At 33.8% G+C, this 22,145-nt stretch overlaps 1 protein-coding gene across 2 annotated transcripts in view; it reads right to left on the minus strand.

Annotated features, from left to right (window-relative positions):
• The window catches only part of FGF5 (fibroblast growth factor 5), a 31,152-nt gene that overhangs the window by 6,707 nt on the left and 2,300 nt on the right, over nt 1-22,145 (minus strand). The window contains exon 2 of one of the 2 annotated variants that reach the window (XM_001364964.4): nt 13,375-13,478. The exons of the other annotated variant lie outside the window; for it this stretch is intronic. Coding sequence (XP_001365001.1) covers nt 13,375-13,478 — 104 coding nt within the window. The remainder of the gene's footprint in view (nt 1-13,374; nt 13,479-22,145) is intronic. 2 annotated transcript variants of the gene reach the window in all.

Consider the following 22,145-nt stretch of genomic DNA (forward strand, 5'->3'; position numbering starts at 1 on the left):
GCAAAAACCCTAACAAATATTCTAGGAAGGAGAAAACTTGATAGGGAGAAATAATAATAATGATATTAACAATATGTTCATGAAAGATATTTGTACTTTCTTTTATGAACATTTTATTTGGTGAAAGGGGAAGAAAAAAAGAAATTTTGTGTGAAATACAGAAAAGAAATGAGGAAAAACAGACTGTGCTGAGGAAAATTAAGAGAAAAGTGGTTCTTCAGATAAAATTTCTGAGAAGACTAGAGAACACCCTTTTTCTGAGGCAAAAGTGCATGAAATCTCCATTGTTTTCCCAGTTAATTTGAATATAACTTTTTTTTAGGACTTTAGGAGTTTATTATTAGAAAACATCAAATCAAAGAACAGTTTGGGACTATGGAACTAATATATGCTAACCATTTATACCATATTTGACATTACTGTGAATTCTGGGTTTCTCAGCCCAAGTTGGAGATGGGCCACTTAGGACTTGATTCAAGATTTTTAAAACTAGAGAATTAAAGTCAGATCATGGCTGTTTAAAACAGCTGATAAGAGAAAAGGAGTATCCTTTTTTTGTTTATGTTTTTGTTTTATTTTATTTAATTGATTAATTTAGAGTATTTTTTTCAGGATTACAAAAATCATGTCCTTTTCCTCCCCTCCTCAAAACCCCTCCCATAGCCAACTCACAATTCCGCTGGGTTATATATGTGTCTTTGGTCAAGATCTATTTCCATATTATTGATATTTGTTGGGTGATCATTTAGGGTTTATAGCCCCAATCATATCCCCATTGACACATGTGATCAAGCAGTTGTTTTTCTTCAGTATTTCTACTCCCACAGTTCTTTCTCTGAATATGAATAGTGTTCTTTCTCATAAGTCCTTCAAAATTGTCCTGGATCATTGCATTGCTACTCACAGAGAAGTCCATTACATTCGATTGTACCATAGTACAATTCTTTAGTTGTATTTAATTAATTTAATAGGAGGATCCTTTAATATAGGATGAAGTACTGGTTGCAGGATAGCAGAGAGGCTGTTGTTTTCTAATACTATCTACAGCTTGAAAGAGGAGAAAATCCTTAAAAACTTGCCAATTTTCCTTTATCGCCCTTATGAGGAGAAAATCTATCAAATCCTTTAAAGGGGAGAGGGACTTTTCAACAACTCAGAATTAAAGGGAAGTGCTTTTAAAAAAAATAAAATTTCTGGGGCAGCTGGGTGGCTCAGTGGATTGAGAGCCAGGTCTAGAGACGGGAGGTCCTGGGTTCAAATTTGACCTCAGATGCTTCCTAGCTATGTGACCCTGGGCAAGTCACTTACCACCCCACCCCCCATTGCCTAGCCCTTGCCACTCTTCTGCCTTGGAACCAATACTCAGTATCGATTCCAAGATGGAAGATTAGGGTTTAAAAAAAAAAATAAAATAAAATTTCAATAAAAATTGAAAGAGTATCACACTGCCTAAGCTTCAGATAGCCAAACTATCTGAACTCTGTAGATTCCATTTGTAAGGCCTGTTTTACATAAAAGATCTTGCTTCAGTGGCCCAAGAATGACCAAAAAAATAGCATGGCTCAGAGGAAGTATAGGTTGTCCTAGAATATTGACAGAAAGAATCTAAACCAGAAGACTCTAGTGTTTTGACTTGCTTTGGATACATAGATTTCCCTATTCATGTGCTTCTCTGCTAGGTTTCTGTATTATCAACTCCCCCTCCCCCCAATACATATATATTTGGAAACCATGGAAAAGAGTGACCCTGGTTTACAGGTGATCCGTTATATTTGAAGTCATGCCTTGATTTTATCTTTTGTTGGATAAATATTATTATGATTACTCTTGTTTTTGACTTCTTTTTTAGCAAATGCTTCATGTTTAGGAGTTAATGGTGTCATTGTGAGTGATTTTTATAAAAATGAAGCATACAGAGGGAGGCTCAGGAGCTACAAGGTGAGCATAGTTACATAATTTTGGCCGTCCCCCACTTTCTAGGTTACATCTAAAACCCCAAGAGTGAATCACAGTTACATTTCTGTCTACATCCAAAAAATTACTCCAATGTCCCAAGTGTGGATAAAGGTGGGTTAGGCAAGACACTTCCAGTCCAAGGGAGAAAGAGTGATCCTGTATAGATGTGAGAATATTGGGGTCACATCTCTATGTTTTCCACACTGATAAAGTTCTTCGGAAGCAAAGTCTTCTTTAGGTTAGGGGATAGCTAAGTGGTTCAGTGGATTGAGAGATGGGAGGTCTCAAATCTGACTTTAAGTACTTTCTAGCTTTGTGACTCTGGGAAGTCTTAATCTCCACTGCCTAGCCCTTATCTCTCTTCTACCTTGAAACCAATACATAGTTTTAATTCTAAGACAAAAGGTAAGGTTCTTTAAAAAAAAAAAGAATTTCCAAAGTTCTTTCACCTATCATTTGATTCTTATAATTGTTATTCACGAGAACAACCCCCCAAATCCATAATTGCTTTATTAGATCATTTAGTAGAGAGAGCACTGGAAAGGAGTGCTCTTCCTTCTAGATTGTGGAAGGTTTAAAATACATAGGATCTTGACAAATGAATCCCACATGAGTCACACACAACTCACACGAAGGGAATCTAAAACAAGCTTGGGTGGACCCACAATAAGATTGGGTTTGGGGACCTAAAACAAGGATGTGTTTTGGATGAATTTAGGACCTGGGAGAAAACTCAAAATTCTTAGTTGTTATCCCCAGCATTTCTAGAAAGTTACTGGGAGTCAAGATAATATTCTGGGTGCAAATATGTCTCGATTTAGATTTAAATGGTATAATAATAAAGTCTTCAAAATATAATAAAATATTCTTCCCATACTCTGAGTCCCACTTCTAAATATTGGGGTCATATGTAATTTGGGACCCTTGCAAAGAACTAGATGTCAGGTGCAGTTTGAGTTCTGATGGCAACCTTTATTTGGAAGCTGTGTCCATGTGCATTCAAATTTTCCCAAACTTCTCCTGTTGATGGTCTCTAATCACCTCTATATTTGAACCCCAATAGGATGAAAACAGAATACTTTAAACAAAACATAGTATTTTTGCTCCAGAAACCTTTTTTTTAAGGTAAAAGCTAGTATTATTTTATGAAATCATATAGTGATTCCTTTTATATTTTTAATAAAGAAAAGATTTATTCCAAATAGAAGTATGTTTGTTATTAATTTCTTTGCTTTTTGAAGGATTGTTATGCTCTTGTGTTTAAATTATGTAGCCTCAAAGTTTTACCATAAAATAAAAGCTATGGTCCTTAGGGATGATCCCTGTTTCATGAAAGGATAAGCATCTTAGAAATGATGTGGGAGTTGAGTTTTAGAGGAAAGTAGATTAAATGAAAAAAAAATATAGCCTTGAATTTACTCTTTAAATGCAGCTAAACACAATGAAAAAATATCTTACATACGGTGCACTGACCTAATTCTCACTTATGTTTCATAAACCCCATTGTCCCTAAAGCTTAAAATCGGGAATGATGACTCTGAAAGACCAGAGTTTGAGCTAAGTATCTTGAAATGTACTGAATTCTTTGGACTCTGATTTTAATCTATTTCCCTAATATATCCAGGGAAATAAGGTATAGGATAAAAAACTTTTAGGTTGTTGTTGCTATTGTTATCTTTTTAATAAAAGGGTCTTCATATTTCACTATCATAGATACACAAATCTTGTTTTTCTCATCTGTTTCTTTCTTTAGTATTTAAAAAGTTAGTGAAAACCATCCCTGAATAGCTACCTCCCTGAAAATTCGTGTTCCCAAAGTTCTGTTGTTCAAGAGGGGTGTCTCTTGAAATCTGTGGGATGAGAAGAATTGTCAAATAGAGAGCATTGTATAAAGATCCTAGCACACAAATATATGGGACCAGATGTCAGTCTCATAGATTATTTTGAACACCATAATTGTCATTGATTGAATGTTCTGTCTGGAAACTTTCTTGAATTATGGCAGGAAAAAACTCATTGAAGAAAACATTTCATTTAAATATTTCTTTAGGACATAAAGCTTTTCCATGAAGAATCCTCACTTGAAATAAGTATTCCAAGCCTTATTACATATTGGGCTAAAAAGCATTCAGGATATCCTTTTATCTAAGGCAGTGAGACCTCTGTGCTGAATCAACTTGAATTAGCATGTAACTCAAGTAGACTTTTAGAAACATTAATTTCCCCAATGCAGTGTTTCCATGAGGCCACTAATTGGTACAGTAGATAGAGTACTGGGCCTCAAGACAGGAAGTCCTGAGTTCAAATCTCACTTCAGACATTTACCAGTTGGGTGAACCTGGGCAAGTCACTTCAACCTTTGTTTGCCTCAGTTTTTTCAACTATACAATGGTGATAATAAAACCACTATTCCAGGGAGGCTAAAAGGATCAAATGAAATCATATTTGAAAAGCACATAGTAGGTTCTTAATAAATGTTTATTCCTTTCTATAATGTTTTTTAAACCCTTACCTTCTGTCTTAAAATTGATTCTAAGTATCAGTTCCAATTCAGAAGAGTGGTAAGGGCTAGACATTTGGAAATAAGGCATCGGGCATTGGGCTAGACTTGCCCAAAGTCACAAAGCTAGGAAGTGTCTGAAACCAGGTTTGAACCTAGGACCTTCTGTATCCAGGCATGGCAATCTATCTAATGAGCCACCTAGCTGCCCCATTCTCCTATGATAGTTCGATGAAATCATTGTTTTGTTCAGAGGTCATTTTAGCATTCTGTTTGTTAATTCAATATAAGTAGTATCAGAATATTAAGATAATTTTTAAAATTTCTGATTAATCAGGCAGTTGGCCTACCAATAAAAATGTATTAAGAATCTTTTCTATGCCAAGAACAGTGCTAAGTACTGTGGATAAAAAGAAAGACATGAGATAGTCCTTGCTCTGAAGGAACTCCAAGTCAAATGGGGTATCAACAAACTAACAACCATATGAAGACAACATCGAGACAGAATGAATTGGAGATGATTATCTTTAGGTTCGTCCCTTAAGAGAGATCAGAAAAGGCTGCTCATGGTTGGAATTATATCTGAGATTGATGAAAGCAAGGAGGGCCAAGAGCCTTCCAAGTTAAGAAGAGGGATCATTCAAGGTATGGGGGACAGCAAGAGAAATTGTCCAGTTGGAAGATGCCTAGGCAGAAGCAGGGAGACTAGCATCACTGCACTCCAGAATCTAGCAGTCTAACCACTGCATATCAAACATGATTTAGTTCAATGGATTCAGCACTAGCTGAAAGATCATAATCAAAGAGGCACTGCCAGAAGTTCTGGTTCTAGGTCAACTAGGAAGATGATCTTTAGTGAAATGCCTAAGGGATCTGATCTATTCAAAACTTATCAATGACTGGGATAAATACATACATGGCATGTTTCCTCATTTTAAAATGACAGAAGGATTTTCAGAAGGATAACGAATTCACTGGGTGGCAGTCAGGTCCCAAAAAGCTCTAAAAAAGGCTAGAATATTGGGCTAAATCTAACAAGATGAAATTTAACAGGACTAAATATAATGTTTTAAATCTGGAATTTAAAAAAATTCAGAAGTATAAGATGGGGTAGCTGTGACAAGATAACAGAATTTTGGGGGAAACATCTTAAGGATTTAATGAATTTTAAATTTAATATAATGTAAGGTAAGCAATGCTTGGAGATGGAGTTTATTTGTGTATGTTGGTCCTGGATTTTCTTGAAGTATCCCCATTTATTATCCATAAATTACTGGAGGACTTTTTGTTCAATTCTGGGAAAGGAGAAGTCAGTTTCTCACTGAATTCCTTTTCTTTTTTTTTTTAGTTGAAATTTTTTATTTAATAAATTAATTTAGAATATTTTTCCATGGTTTCAAGATTTATATTCTTTCCCTCCCCTCCTCCTCTCCCCCCATAGCCAAAGAGCAATTCCACTGGATTTTACACGTGTCATTGATCAAGACCTATTTCCATATTACTGATATTTGTGGAGTGATTGTTTAGAGTCTACATCCCCAAGCATATCCCCATCCACCCATGTGATCAGGCAGTTGTTTTTCTTCTGTGTTTCGACTTCTTTCTCTGGATGTCTCACTGAATTTTTTGATCATGATTCAGTCTGTTACAAATTTTAGTTACCTTTTTTCTAAAGGAGGAATATTAGAGTAGAGCAGTATCTCTCTATTCTGACAGCCATACTGTTCATCTTTTTTTGCTAACTAAAAAGAATAGTATTAGGAATGAGAATTTTGAGTCAGATAGGTAGAAAGTGATAAATATCCTAAAGCTATTGTACTTTATAATCAAAATAATAATAATTGATATTTCTAGAATATTTTGAGGTTTACAAAGTGCTTTATCTCATTCAATCCTCATAACACTTCATATAGCTATTATTATTATCACCATTTTTATGAATAAAAAAAGCTGAGGCCCAGAGAGTTTGACTTGACCATGGCCACACTACTACGAAGTATTGCATGATAGATAGATTCAACCTCGTCTCCCCCAATTCCAAGTCAAATGTTAGTTTTACTACAACACCCTGTATGTCATTGGAATGAAAAGATTGTGTAAAAGAGGAAAGAGTAAATGAATACTGGTCTAAGAGTTGATATACCCTGGTTGAAACCCAAGCTTCTGTCACTTACTAGTTGTAGGACATGGAGCCCATTAATTGATATCCCTAGAATTCATTTTCTTCCTCTCTAAAATAGCATTGGACTATCAGATTTCTTTTCTTTTCTTTTTACCCTTACTTTTCATCTTAGAATCAATACTGCATATTGGTTCCAAGGCAGAAAAGTGGTAAGGGCTAGGCAATGAGAATTAAGTGACTTGTCCAGGGTCATGAAGCTAGGAAGTGTGTGAGGTCACATTTGAATTAGGACCTCCCATCCCTAGGTCTGGCTTTCAATCTACTAAACCATCTAGCTGTCCCCATGAACTACAAGATTTCTAAGTTTGATATAAGAGATTTAGAATTGAAGGGGAAGAGGAAGAAGGGAACAGATTAAGTATTTATTAAGCATCAATGAGATACCAGGTCCTTTGCTAAATATTTTAGTTATCTCATTTGATCCTGGCAGGTATTAGTATTCCCCCCTTTTTATTTCCAAGGAAATTGTAACAAACAGAAGTTAAGTGACTTGTCCAAGGTCACAAAGGTAGTAAAGGTGTCTGAGGCTGAATCTGAACTCATTTTCTTGACTCTATCTATTGTACTACTTAGCTTCCTAAAGGAATTGAAAGGTCATAAGTCTAACCCTTTCAGTATACCCTTTCAGTATATTCAGAACGGTGACTCAGAGGTTTTAAGTGGTTAGTCTATGGTCACACAGGTACTAAGCAGCAGAGCTAGAATAAATATTTCTGACATATAAAGGCAGTTCTAACAACTTAACTTCTGTGAGTACCTATTACACTGTGATTTTTGCAAATCGAGAAAATTTCAAAAGGACATCTACACATCATCAAAAATCTTCAGGTCTCATAGACAGCATGTCTGAATTATAGGTATCATCATTAGACTTCAGAAGTTTAATATAGAACAATCTCCTGCTTTAAAAATATCAACCCGCTCGATCCATTACTACCATCTCTCCCTCTTTCTCTCCCTCTCTCTGTCTGTCTCTGTCCCACCTCTTTCCATCTCTCTGTCTCCACACACACATAATCATCAATACATCATCACACACATACAACATACATCAGTAACATGTGTGTTTATTGTTCATGTGCAGATATACCTATGTATGTATAAAAACATATATAGGATTAAATAGGAAGATTAATTTTTGGATCTGAAAGCAGATTTTTCTTTGTCCTATAAATCCATCAGGGGGTAAATGCCTCATAATTCAAAACGTTTATAGACTGTGATCAGAACTAGAAAGAGCAGTTCAGTCATCTGTTTACTATACATTGTATAAATATAGCATATATATATATATACATACAGATTTATCTAGGTTTACATGGTATAAAATAAGTGAAAAAGAGAATTTGTACTGCAATGATAGATGACCATCTATATTTTGGCATGACTTTTTCACTTTTTCCCAATTTAGTAGAATTGTCAGAGGGGGAAATGACTTCTAGCCCAACCTACACTAAAAAAGTTAAATTACAACATTCTAAATGATAAGAAGGTATGTGTGGAGTAGAGGAGGTATCTGTGTTCTAGATGATATTTCTAGCCTCTAGCTTTGTCATGGGACTACTGAAGGAGTGATTTTGAACTTTAATAGAAATCTTTGCTCAGTTCCTCATTTCAATTTGTGAGAAGTATTTCAGCTCTTAAGGAAGCCACCACTCTAGGCTAGGGAAACCTAAACCAAAACTCAAATTCCAGTAATTGTTCCTGGCAACCCTGTGGGTACATTGTACAATCAGAGGAGAACTGGCCTTGGAAACATTACATCAGGGCTGATCAAGTGCAACAGTCTCACCTTTTTTCATTATGTTCACCATTTACACATAAGATTTAAAAAAATATTGTAATGTCTGTGGCTCTTCAAAATGAGAATTAAATATCAATCAATTATATGACAAGTATTTATTAAGGTTCTACTAGGTGGCAATTACTATGCCAACTATGGGGGATTTTTTAAAAAAGAAAAGAAACAATCCTGTCCTCATGGACCTTATGTTCCATCACAATAAAAACAATATAATTATATGTGAATGTATGTCCTTTAATAGAAGAACAAAGGGATTTACACCAATCTAATTCTTTTGGGAGTTCACTGAAGAAAAACAAAGATTCAAAGGAGATGTTTGAATAATACCCTTTAAGGAACAGGAATTAGCCTGGAAAGTTTTACAACCAAACATGATTTCTGGAAGGCCAAAAGATGCCTTAAATAATATATTTTAACAAAGATAGAAGTAAGTGCTAAGGAAAATACTAAATTTTGATTTCCTATCTTTACTAAGAAACAAAGAAACAAAAGCAAATATTAAGGAGAGCTAGTAGGTGCTTTACAGAAACCTGAAAAAGATTACCTTCTAGAAGAATAAAATCTGAACCTTCTAGGGAACTCAAGAAGGACTCCTTATTTAACTTCCTATTAAAATACAAAGGATGATGAGGAGGGGAGAGAGAAAAAAAGATGAAGAAGTAAAGGGACTACTTTAGGACAATTTTTTATTCAGCTTAAGAACTGTCTGAGAAAGAGAAAAAGTATAGAAGGAATAATTCTAGGACTGATGCATAAGATAATTTGAGAGGCAGCCTTGCACTTCCCCAGTGAACTCACAGTGGTTCCTAATTTTTTTTTAATTTTTTTTTTTGTTGCTTCTAGGGAGAATCAAATAAGAGGAAATTCTAGTCGAGGCTAGTACACATGACTATATTGACTATTTGTAGTAAATTGCATCTTGTCAGTGTAATACTAAAAGTTCTCTTGTTCATAAGCAGAATAGAATACCTGATCTCTTTTTCAATGAGAATAACCTGTTAAGTTTCCTATAAACAACTGAATTTGGTATGTGATTTTGCTGATAAATATCAATATCCCTTTTTTTCCCAACAGAATTGCCAAACACAGTAATCAAATTTTGAATGAATGAAACAAAATTTCTCATTGAACACTGTAGTAATAAGAAACCAGTTCATTGTAATTCTAAACTATATAAATATATACATGGATATGTATATATGTATATGTGTGTATATATATAGAGAGAGTTATAAATTGTATCTTGTCAATGTAATACTAAAAGTCTCTTCTCCATAAGTAGTTCTATAATTAGCCGAATTGGTTTGTAGTTTTCTATATAAATATAAATATCTTCTAATCTTTTTTCAACAGAATTGCCTGACACACAGTAATCAAGTTTTGAATAAATGAAACAAAATTTCTAATCGAACATTGTATTATGTTAACATTATGAAACCACTTCATTGTAAGTCTATACAACACACACGTGCATATATGTACATATTTATATGTAGATACATATACACTACACATGTGTATGTATATACTTATACACGTGTGTATACACACATGCATGAAAAACCAGACAAGCAACAACAATTTTGAGGGAATGAAAATCAGACATCTGATGTTCCAAATCAAGACTAACTCCAGAATTGCTTTCTAATTATAATGAATAATAATAGGGTCATTGTGAGGATGAAATGGGATAATATTTGTGAAATACATAATATTGTTCCTGGTATATAGTAATGTATATATAGCATATGTATATAGTAATATAGTAAATGCCATTTAATATATACTGATTCTCTTTTCCTTCCCTAGTCAAGAGTTTAGATGTTTCTAGGTCAGTAATCCTGCAGATCAATAGGCTAGCTGATGATGATACCACTAATGAACTAACAGGAAATGCATCTCAAAAAATCCACTTTTGAGATTCAAGGATTCATCTTGAGGTTTAATCAAGTATTTATAATATTTCCAACCCAAACCCACCCTTTCAAATTCATTTAACATGCATAATCAATCAATCAACAAACATTTATTAAAAGACCATTATCTGCCAGCTGCTGTGTAATGCACAGGGGAAACAGAGACCAAAAGACAGCAGTCTTTTTTTTATGTCAAGGGATTTACATTCTAACCAGAGGCACGTACACATAAAAGTATGTCCAAAATGCTTGTCCAAGGTAACTTAATGGAGGAGGCACTAGCAGCTGGAGGGATCAGAAAATGCCTCATGTAGGTAGATTGAAGTTGAAAATATACTCCTAAAGAAATATAGCTCAAGATTATATCCTAAAATAGAACAAAATGCTAATAAAATGCCAAAATTAGAACTTCCCAACAGAGTAGGGTGAATCCAAATGTTTCCATATGGAACTTAAAAGAATATTACTTTCTTTAGCATACATTTACCTAGCTACAAGATAATTTTGTACTCTATGCATGTGCCTATGAATTCAAGGTAGTTGCTCTGTAAGTATTCAGTAAACGATCATGATAATCTCGAAACAGCAACAAGAAGGGCAAGTCAATATATTTTTCCCAGTAAAAATTGGAAAATCAAGGGACCACTGATTATAGGAATAATCGCCTCACATGCTCATTTGGCAATGGTTTCACGATTGTCTTACTGATTCATTGTCCACAGTACCTCCAATCTATGTAAGTACCTACTTGGTTTCTTTGTTGTATTGAATGTCCTAGCCTAGCCCTACAGAAAGCTCTCAGTGTAGCTATAAAATTATTTAACTAAGGTAACTCAAATTTATTTATCTAGATTTCATAATATGGTTTTTGGTTATGGTTGTTCTATGACTTTTTGTGATCTAAATTTATTTGTGAAATAATGTTAAGTTTTCAAAATCTTAGAGAGCAGGTTTAGAACAAGAAAGAAAGTACATGGGACTGCTAATTGCTAGGATTTAAAAAATGAACCCCTTTATAATTTGAGTTGTCATATAAAGAAAAACATTCCATAAAGTACACTAAACTCAGATAAGAGAATGACTTGGAAAATTTGGTTTGAAAGAGTCCCCATAATTACAGGGTTTAACTTTTATCTTTACTTTAGCTCAAAGTCATCAGAATTCCTTTTATATCAAAGTATTTCAGTGAGTGACGGAACAAGACTTGCCTTCTACTGTTTTAAAACTCATTAGTCCATGAAATAACTTTATTCTTCCAAGCCTGAACAGTAGAACATATACTGGTTTTGCATTTTCTGTGTTATTTAGACCAGCCATCATTAGACATTTAGGTCAAATTTCTAGAAATGTGTTGGTTGAAATAGACTGAGGAATCAGGTATCCTCTCCTTATAGCCTAATGTAACTAATTGGCATCCATTTGTAACTCAGTACTTTTGGTGACAATTGTCCTCAAACTAGCATAAATTTAATCTAATTTATGTGAATTATAGACTGGAAATTCAAATGTAAAGAAAAGAGTAAGGTGTTCTCTACCCAAATTATAAAAAAATAAAAGACTATGGCTAGGATCAAATACATAGAAATCCATTTGTTTTATCTTTTTACAAGTGAAAGTAGATTAGTGAAAAATCATACTATACCATCATAGGTAACTTTATTACTGATATTTATCTTTATATGAACTTCTATTTTTATAAGCTAATGAAATTTGTGACAGAAAGGGAATATTCTATTTATATTTCCCCAATTGATGCTACAGAAAAAAACTATAATTAAAAGGATTTAAAAAATAACATATTATTGTAGTCCTCATACTATAAAATATTGGCTTTAAAAATTATGTCCCTATAAATGTACACATGTGTGCATATTAAATGCATAAATCATTATTTTAAGCTTATTAGAATGAGAGATTACAGAATTTAACCATTACCTTTCCTTTATCTTGAAAACATTCCATAACTTTAGGCTATATTGTAGGACTTAGAAATATGTTGTATCCTATTGTTCATACCAAGAAGCAATCCCAAATTTTAAAAGACTTTTTGGTTTCAAGGTGCTAAGTGGTAAAAAGATCATATTATAATACCTTTAGCCAATATGTGAGAATTATCTGAGTCAAACCATGTCCAAAATTAGTTATATTCTCCTTTATGGAATTAAAGTGTTTCTCCTCCCAATTATTATTTATCTTCATCTCCTTTAAAAGCATTTGTTTCTTGAATAATGTCCTTAAACCTTCCTTCACTACATTGAAGAAAACTTCTTCCTCATTTACTTTTTTGAGTAGTTCCCTCCCATTGGTGCCAGAAAAACAGAATAAAATAAATATTTACTAGCCAAAACAATCCTTTACAACATACAAAATCTTCATAGACATAAAAAGTAGTTCTTTTCTAAGACTAAAATATAGAGAACAAATGGGGAAAATGATAAGAAAGACTGAATAAATAAGAATAATATACTTTCTATTTAAGAAAACAAAAGTAATGATTCCTCTACATATGAATTTACTTGTATGCAGTTTAGACAATGCAAACTACTTGTATGCAATGTGTGTTCCACAATACTTATATATAATATTTTAAAGAAAATATTGTATGGTTTGATCTTTGTTTTCAGATTTATTAATAATAAGCTCAAAGTGAAAATGTTTTCTAATTACAAGTGTAGCTATTCATGAACCTTATTTCTACTTCCATTTCTAAGCATTCAAAAGTTATATTTGTAAGTAAATGTTATTTCTGTATATATTTATTTCTAACTAGTGAGGATACTTGAATCCAATAAAAATATTTATCAAATGCATATCAAATATATAATTTTAAGGATAATTTTTGCTAAAATATAAATGACTATAAATTAAATATAGATATGTATATACCTACATATACATTCAGACATGTATATGTACCCTGGCAAGTTGTTACTTCTATCTATGACCTTGGAAAATAACTTTGCACATAAATTTCCTTAACATCTTTAATTAATGAACATAATGCAATTCTACTTACACTTGCATGGAGTTTTCCCTTTTTTGACATCGCTAAAAATTTGTTGCTGAAAACTCCTCGTATTCCTACAATCCCCTGAGACACAGCAAATATTTCCAAAATACCTAGGATGACAGAAATCCCAAAATAAAACACAGATTGTTTGATAATGCTGGGAAGAATTCAATGAATATGTAGCTTCTCTTTATTTTATATCTTTTTTGTAAAACCTACTTTCTTGTTTTAATCAACATTAACTTTGAAAAAGTTGGTTAGCATCTTATATTATTAATTGTATGGTCCAAAGATATTAATTAGTCTCTTTTTCTTGCTATCAGTACTTATGTGCTTTCTTGTAAGCAATTAATATACATTTACTAAATTGTATTTGACAATGATATCCTTTTCCTTTCTGAGGAAATCTAAGGATTTTTTTTCAGTAGTACTCTCTAATACCAACAGGGTTTTTGGTGAGGGTAATAATACTTTTTTAAAAATTAAATACCTGTGATTCACTCTTTAAGTAAAGTATAAAGAAATGAAAGTTTTGAAACTATTACCTCTTTAAATTCAATTTGGCAATTTTTACAAGACAAGTACATCTTCTAGTTTAAGCTATTAAACAGTGTACTATGCAAAAGATACCATTCATAAAGTAATATTTGCATTATAGGTATTCAGGAATTATTGGTTAAATAAAGTTAAGCTCATCAGATTATAGTTTTTACAGCTTATGCTCTTATGGAAATATAAAAATTCAATTTGAGTTAATTTGTATTCTATATACTACAGTTCAATATTGTTAGAACATTTTATCTCTGTTCCTTTATTTGCTCAACCATAAGGATTAGGGAGAAAATTATAGATGGCAGAAAACTTTAAGAAGTGAAACAACTTTGATTTAATCCTATAGATTTGAATTTTGAGAATCAGTACTATCCCAGAAAAGGAGGATTCTTAGAAATTAACTTTAAGCATCATATAGTCACATAACATCAGAGAAACAAAGGGTGATTATTGTGGAAAGAAATTCCCCCAGATTTCCCCTTTTCCCCATTATATGAATACTTGGGGGGGGAAAGAAGCAAAAGAAGCCCATTTCCTTGCTTTCACATTGTGGATATAACACTACTTTCAATATGACACTCCACATTTATATTAATTAAAGTGTAATCATACTTATATCACTAAGGGATTTTCTATTTTACATTAGAGTTTCCCCAAAGAGTTCCAGAAAAAGTCTGTTCTTTCAGACACATGGGAAGTATTTTAAAATTCTTCAATTTATGTTTAACTTTTCAGAACTTCAGACATTTTCTAAAATGAAGTACACCTAAACATAGCCAGATTGAAAGAAATCTCTCAGCTAAATTCCATGAAATTATCTGGTCAGGTGGTAATTCCCCCAAGAAAGTAAGATCATCTGAAGGATTTAAAAAAAAAATCATTCTTAGCTGCTAGTGTACAGCTTTCTTTCAAGGAAAGCAATGGCTAATTCAAAGATGTTCACTTTAAATTAAACTCCTAAAAAAACTTTTAGAAAAAGAAACTTTTTTTGCCATTAGAATGTGAATAAATATGCCTATTACTCGATGAGATATTGCCTTGTCAATTCCAATCTTCAATATGTTTTGAACATTGCTATACTTAAATAAATCATCTGGGACAAACTATTTATCAAGGCAGTCAAACTAACATCAGGTTTAAGGACTTATTCTAAGTTTGTTACAAGTTTTGTTCATAATGAACTCCAGAGAAAGCTTCTATAAGAGTAATATTAATTCTAAAAGAGTATCATTAGTGCCTTCATATGTATAATGTTGCTTTGACTGTATATGATAGAGAGAGGAAGAAAGGAGGAGAGAGGAAAAAATGACAAAATCCCAAAAATTCAGTGTGGGAGAGAACAGATTCTCTCTATATTTCACCTTAATATTATCAACAGCTTCACATTCTAAATGTTTATTTGATTTTCAAGAAAATGAACCAAAATTCATAACCCAGAAGAGTTTGGAGCATTTTTAAATGAAATTTACTGTGTATCTGCAAACATTTCTGAGTGCTTTCATGGAAACATGATCATAGAGTACAATAAAGTACTCTATGCCAAAGTAATAGTTTTAAGAATTTTAGTTGAAAGATGACATTGACTTATCTGAATAGAAACGAATTGTTTAGTATATTGTTGATTTCTGATATTAAATGTAGCATTATTTACTTTATTTATTGGCTGAGGTTTTGGAGAAAAAAGTACAGAAAAAAGGATTGTTACATTTGTTTTGGTGCTATGACCATTATGAGGGAATTATTCCTGATAAATTAATCTCCTGAGAAACTTAGTTTTTTATGTACTTGAAATGATACTTGCTTTAATAAAACACAATATTTAAATACATAGAACTCATTCTTATACTTTTACATTTCCTAATTTCAAAAGTGCAGTCTATTTTATACAAGGTTGACTAATTCACATAGGCATTAACATAGAACCAGAGCCAGAGTTTTAGATCTTAATGTAATATTATGGCAAAAAGAAAGCAACACCAAGTAGTGGTTTCATGGTAACTCATTTGTACTGGACAGTAGACAGTATTTTACATGTTTATTCCTCCCATACACTCTTAAGAGTTTCTGGAAAGCAAATGCTCTTTTATATTTGCTCTGCCAAATCTCAGTAAGTAAATCAATCCTAGATTTGGGGTTGTATGTGGATGAATACACATCTTCATGGAAATGCTCAGTTCTACAGTTAGTTAATATTTGTCATAAAGAAGTCAGTCGCTATTTAGATCTATTGACCTTAGAAACCTAGAAGTACGAGTATTGGGATCACATTTTGGTAGCAATCATACTATACCAATCAAAAATACAAGCCATAAACCTAATGTGTGTTTGACATATATTTGTTGAATAGAAATTAATTGTTGAAATCCATAGCAAGTTAAATTTGTATTCTTGGCTTAGACTTCCCATCCTTCCTTTTAATTCCCTTACTTTTTGTCTCAGGAACCACCCTTCCATTTTCAATATTCCCTCTACTCACGGAATAAAATTATCTAACATAATTTACTCCAAGATTTTAGTAATTTAATATGCCCTCCCTTCCAAAATGCTTGCATTTTAAAAGGGGATTGTTGCAAGAAGAGAGGAATGTTAAATTCAAAGGAATACATTACTAAGCTATATAGAACTGCAAGGAACATAATACTGTATATGGAAGATATTTTGAGAAAACAGTATATCCTTTGTGTCTCTCAAAGTGACAAGACATAGGCACCTATTTGTTGCACCTAAGCATAAGGCCAACTTATTGTCCCAAGGTAAGTATTCTCAATTATGCATCACAATAGAGTAAATGAGAATATTGAAAAGCAGTGAAAAAACCATTAAGAAAAATAACTTCTTCAATTCTTTCTCCCTCTAGGATATTATTGCCAGAGGAATGTATCTAGGTTTCTTTATAAAAGCACAAAGAATGTATTTTTTGCACAGGTATATAACAAGAGATTTAATAATGTAAACAATTGCTTCCCTAGTTTCCCTGTTTCTCTGGTCAGAAAGCTAGTTATAGGAAGTTACAGAGTTATAGAAAGAAGTTATAGTAAAGTGAAGAACTGGAAAAAATGGGGCAATTCAGACACCTATTTGTTCTCCTGAATTATCTTGAATTGCCCCAAACAGATAATCTCTCCTTGTTAATTAAGCCAATGTAAGCCAAGAAAGAACCTTCTTGGGTAGGGGATGGTTTACAATAGTGATCTTTTCTAACATTTGAGATGGCATAGTCATTGAGTTTCAATTTTCTTATCTGTGAAATGGGTAGACAAACCATACTTCTCAGGGTTATTGTAATGCCCAGATGACATGTTCTACCTAAAGTACTTGGCTCACTTTGAAAATGTTATATATGAATGCTATTATTTGTATATCCCCATGACCAGCACAGAGCCCAGCACAGAGTTGATGCTTAAAAATTTTTTAAAAGAATCAAAATAATGAGATGATTGTCAATTTTGATTTCCCTTTCTACAAAGTAGACATGGCCCCTAATTCACTTTGGCTGGGAAGAACACAAAACTGTGGTCAATCCAATCTGCCAAATCTCACTCAGTAAGTAAATTGTGTGCACATGTGTGTTTTTCATTCAATTAAAAAAAAATAGCACTTTGGATAAAATCAAATGATAATGTTGTTCAGTTTCAGGCACATGTTTTTCCTTCATTGAGATGTGGCCTTTACCTATATTGCAAATCACCCAAGATTTTTTAGTTCTCAGGGGATTCTCTGGAGAATTGCTATACAATTTCAGAAGCATTCCCATTTTAGCTATATTTGAAACATATAAGAAAAAGGGAGAAAGTGTGGTGAGATGGGAAGGATGCAACAAAAACCTTTACAGATCTACTAAATCAATGGAAGAGACCTCTATTATCCCTTTATATTTCCAAATAGCAAATAACTTAATGGGATTTAGAGCTGGAAGAATAAGAGACTATCTAGGACAACTGATACATTTTATAAATTAAAGAGACTAAGGCCCAGAGAAGGGAATAACAGACCCCAGGTTTGAAACTATATCTTTTGATTTTTGATTGAGGACTCTTTATTTGTGACCACAGATAAAAATGAGAGCCTAAAAAAGTGTTTCTTTGATAACTCTTTGTTAACCTGTCACCCCATTCAAATCTTTCCAAACTAAGTGAGAACTCATTGTGCCAGGTCTGGAGTCAGAGATGCTAGTTTGGAATCCTAGGTCTGCCATTTACCTTCCACCTCTGCGGCTTTGAGCAAATCCCCCAACCTCTCTGCCTCAGTTTCCTCATCTATAAAAGAAAGCAGTTGGATTATAAGGAAGGATTTTAAGGTCCCTTCCAATATAAGTCTATGATCCCAAGATCTATCCTTTTGAATTGCAGAGCTCCAAAAATTTGAAAAATTTCCCAATGTCAAATATTTTTATAATATATATCCACATTCTATATGGTAAATGCTAATGTCTGAAATAACTCTTTTCGAACTTACAAGAATGTTGGAATGACTTTGCATAGCAAAACTTTATCTTTTCTTGAGGGTAAGTATATAAAGTGAGCATGTTTTGAATAGTTTTTTTTTTTCTGGAATACACATTAGTATGGTTCAGTGCTGTTTTAAAACCCTTTAAATGATGGTTAGCTCTCTTAAATGTGTTCTGGCCCAACCCAATCTCTTCTACTCTCATTGCTCTCTTACTTATAGTTCTTTGTTCATTCACTTTCCCTGTGCTGCAGATTGATATTTTGGATGCATGAAGCCTATGGCATGGTCACAATGTAGTTATCATGTAAATAACTCTGGATATGGAATCAAAGGACTTAGGTTCAAATTCTGACTCACACTCTTACTAATTTTGATACCCTGAACACATTATTACTCGCCAATGGGTCCCCATTTCCTCATCTGTGAGCCTGACTCATCCTACAATCTCTTTCTGTTCTGAATCTTGAGATCCCAAGTAACAGTGCTAACTAACCTATTGGTTTTAAAATACCTGTAGGAGGAAGAAAATGAAGCACTGTTGGGGATGGGGGGTGGGGCTATGGTATCAGCACTTCCTAAAGGTAGGCATCAGAATTTAAATATCCTTTCAGTGTCCAACATAGTGTTGAGTATATAAAAAATGAACAACAATTCTATGGCACATAACACACTTGACATTTACCACAACTCTGTATTAACATGACATTTTTATAAATAAGGAAATGAAGACTTGGAAAGTCATAAGTGATTTCCCCCAAGTCACACAGTAGGCAAGTGGTGAAGCCAGGACTTGGGATTGAATCTTCTGTCTCTACTCTAATGTATAAGGGATAGTGCAGAGTCAAAGGATCTTGGGACCAAATACTACATAAACTCAATGCCTATAAAAGTTTTTGGTGGGAGTGTATGGAGGGAATCTTGGCTATTTTTCTCTGGCACAAAAAAGGGCTTAATTGTGGGCATAGAAAAAGAAGTCTATAAAGAAGTTACTGTGACATAAAAAACAAAAGTTATCCATAAAACATTAAATTTATATATGTTTGAGATAGGATTTAATTGATGTAAAGTAACCTCTGGATGAGGAAATACTCTCTACTAATGCAGGTCAGCACCTTCTCTTTAATTTATAGTTTGAGAGAGTTGCCTAGATCAATCCCAAGAAATAAAATTATTTATTTATTGCCACATTTATTGTTACATTGCCAGTATGTGAGAGGTGAGACTTAAATTTCACTCTTCTTTGTTCCAGCTAATATGCCTAATGGTCTCTCCAAATTATGAAATAATATTAGAATAAAACCTAGTAACTAAAACCATTTCTGTTAAAAAGCTTGAGATCTGTTACCTCTAAAAGGCATCTAATTCCTTAAGAATGATAACACAGATATTTATTTTATAGCCAAGGAAAAACATGAGAGGCAATGGGTCACAGTGAATCAGACTTCAGAATTCAGGAAGATCTCAAGTCCTAGCTCTGACATATACTGTGAATCATTTAATTCCTCCATGCCCCAGGCAACTCTTTAAAATCAAATTGCAGAATAATTGCCCATCTACACTGGAAAGAGTTCATTCCCCACGAGTTCCCTAGACCATTTAAATCCCATTTCTTCACATTGGCACAAAAAGAAGACAAAAGATCTACGGATTCTTGAAGACCTATCCAGCACTGGGATGAAGAAAGAAAGAACTGAGAAAATGAAAACTTGTATTTGGCTGGCATTTAAAGAAAATGACTTCTTTTTATAGAGACATAAAGAAAGGTAGCCAGAGAAAGGCAAGCTAATATAGTGTAAAGATCCTAATAGAAAAGTCAGAAGATTTGGGTCTGAAGTTGAAGGAATGTGCTCTTGGGAAAGTCTGTTAAACCTCAATTTCCTCAGCTGTAAAATAAGATTAATCTCTTCTCTATCTACTTTTCAGGGTTGTTGTGAGGCTCAGAAGAAATGTGTATAAATCCCTTGGAAACCTTAATATGTTATAAAAATGAATACTGTCATTGTTCCCTTTAGCTTGTATAATTCCTAGTTGTTTGAAACCCTTTATACTAGTCAATGGGACACAACCAAGGTGGAGGATACTTCTGAGTACACCCAGGCTACTCTCTGAAACTATCAAATAAAGAGCAAGTGTCAATGATATCCATTTGGAGAGGGAGTTCTTGAACTAAGTCTATCAAACGTACTCTGGGTCAACAAATTATATTGGTAGGTGAAATTTGCTCATGTCCACTATCCCATACCTTAGGGACCTTGTCCCCATTTTGTCTTGAATAATCTCTTTGATAATCTGCCAACAAGGGAACTCCAGTCATCTTCCCTTTTTTTTTTCTTTTTCTTAACAATTCTTTCTTAAGAAGGGAATTTGGAAATTAAGGTTTCCTGATCAAAAGTTAATCCCTCCTTTCTACACAGAACACATATGCTTCTCCTCTGTTCTGCTTAGACCTTCTCAGATAGAGCAGGCTATCTCTTATTCTTCTATGACTAACTTTCCTTTCAGAATAGAAAATTTGAATTAGAGTTTGTGCAAGAATTGTTTTCAATTAGAAATACTTATTGAAAAAAACTTACATAAAAGGTAATCAAAGGGGGAAAAGGAGGGGGACTTTACCTAGGGTTCACAAATGCCCAGGTTGGGGTAATACTCTAATGTGGTTACATGACAGGGTTGATCTAAAAAAAGACTTGGGGAGAGAATTAGGAGTGGTAGTTTTGAAACACTGTCTAGAGTAATGTGAATTCTTCCTTTGGAGGGATGAAGGAGGCTGTGGGAGGTGGAAAAGGTGGGAGGCTGACAACCAACTGTGGATCCTGAAGCAAGAGCTGAAAGTTTCTGATACTAATGATTAGAGTGAAAGTGAAATGGAAAATGTCTTTTCCACAAATCCCAGGGTGGGATCCCTTCACCCTAGCAGGCATAACAGCAGGAGAAACATGATTGAATGAAAAGGTACGGGGTGGGGGGCACTAAAATATATTACCATGCATTCCCTGGATCTTGAAGGAGGGGAACAGTTCTTATGTTGGTAGGAGATGCATGTCCATTTTTTGGAGATCAAAGTCCAAAGCTCACTTTCTCTCATCTCTGGAAGTTAGGAATAGTCATCCACTTATTTTAGTCAGATACATTAGACCTTCCAACCTATCTCGCTATAAGAGATAGACTCAGGAGTCCAGAACATGAGGCACTATGACTGAACAGCTTTACATTGGCATTTAATAGCCCACATCACAGGGGGACCATGGGATCCAAGACTCAATCCTCAGAAACTGATGGTTCACTGTGCTAGGTAGGGATAAACACATTGCTAAAACAACTGACTCTGGGAAGTTTTTCTAAATCCCAAAGAACAGGCATTCCAATACACATGCTTATAGTAAAGTATCCCTCCTCCAGAACTGGAGCATTCAGTATTAGTCTCTGCTTTTCTTCTGTCTTCAGCCTCTGGGCTTCTGGAAGCTGCTTGGGCTAGAGTTAGTTTTGCTGCACTCTCTTCATATGCCTTCTCAAACAGTGCCTTCAACTATGACCGGGAGACTGAAAGATCCTAGACTGATAGATTTGGAACTGGATGGGATCTTAGAAGTGATATATAGTAAAATCCCCCCTTTTTCCACATGGGGAAACTGAGGCTTAGAGGCCAAATTCCTGAAAACTGGGAAGTCTGCAAAGTGATTGAGTTGATCTGGAAGCACCTAAATCAACACATAGTTTTACACTCTAGAGTCTGTGTAAGCTATGAGTCTAAGAGACATTTGAAGAAAAGGGGTTAG

Source organism: Monodelphis domestica, chromosome 6, assembly GCF_027887165.1.
Source record: "Monodelphis domestica isolate mMonDom1 chromosome 6, mMonDom1.pri, whole genome shotgun sequence".
NCBI lineage: Eukaryota > Metazoa > Chordata > Mammalia > Didelphimorphia > Didelphidae > Monodelphis > Monodelphis domestica.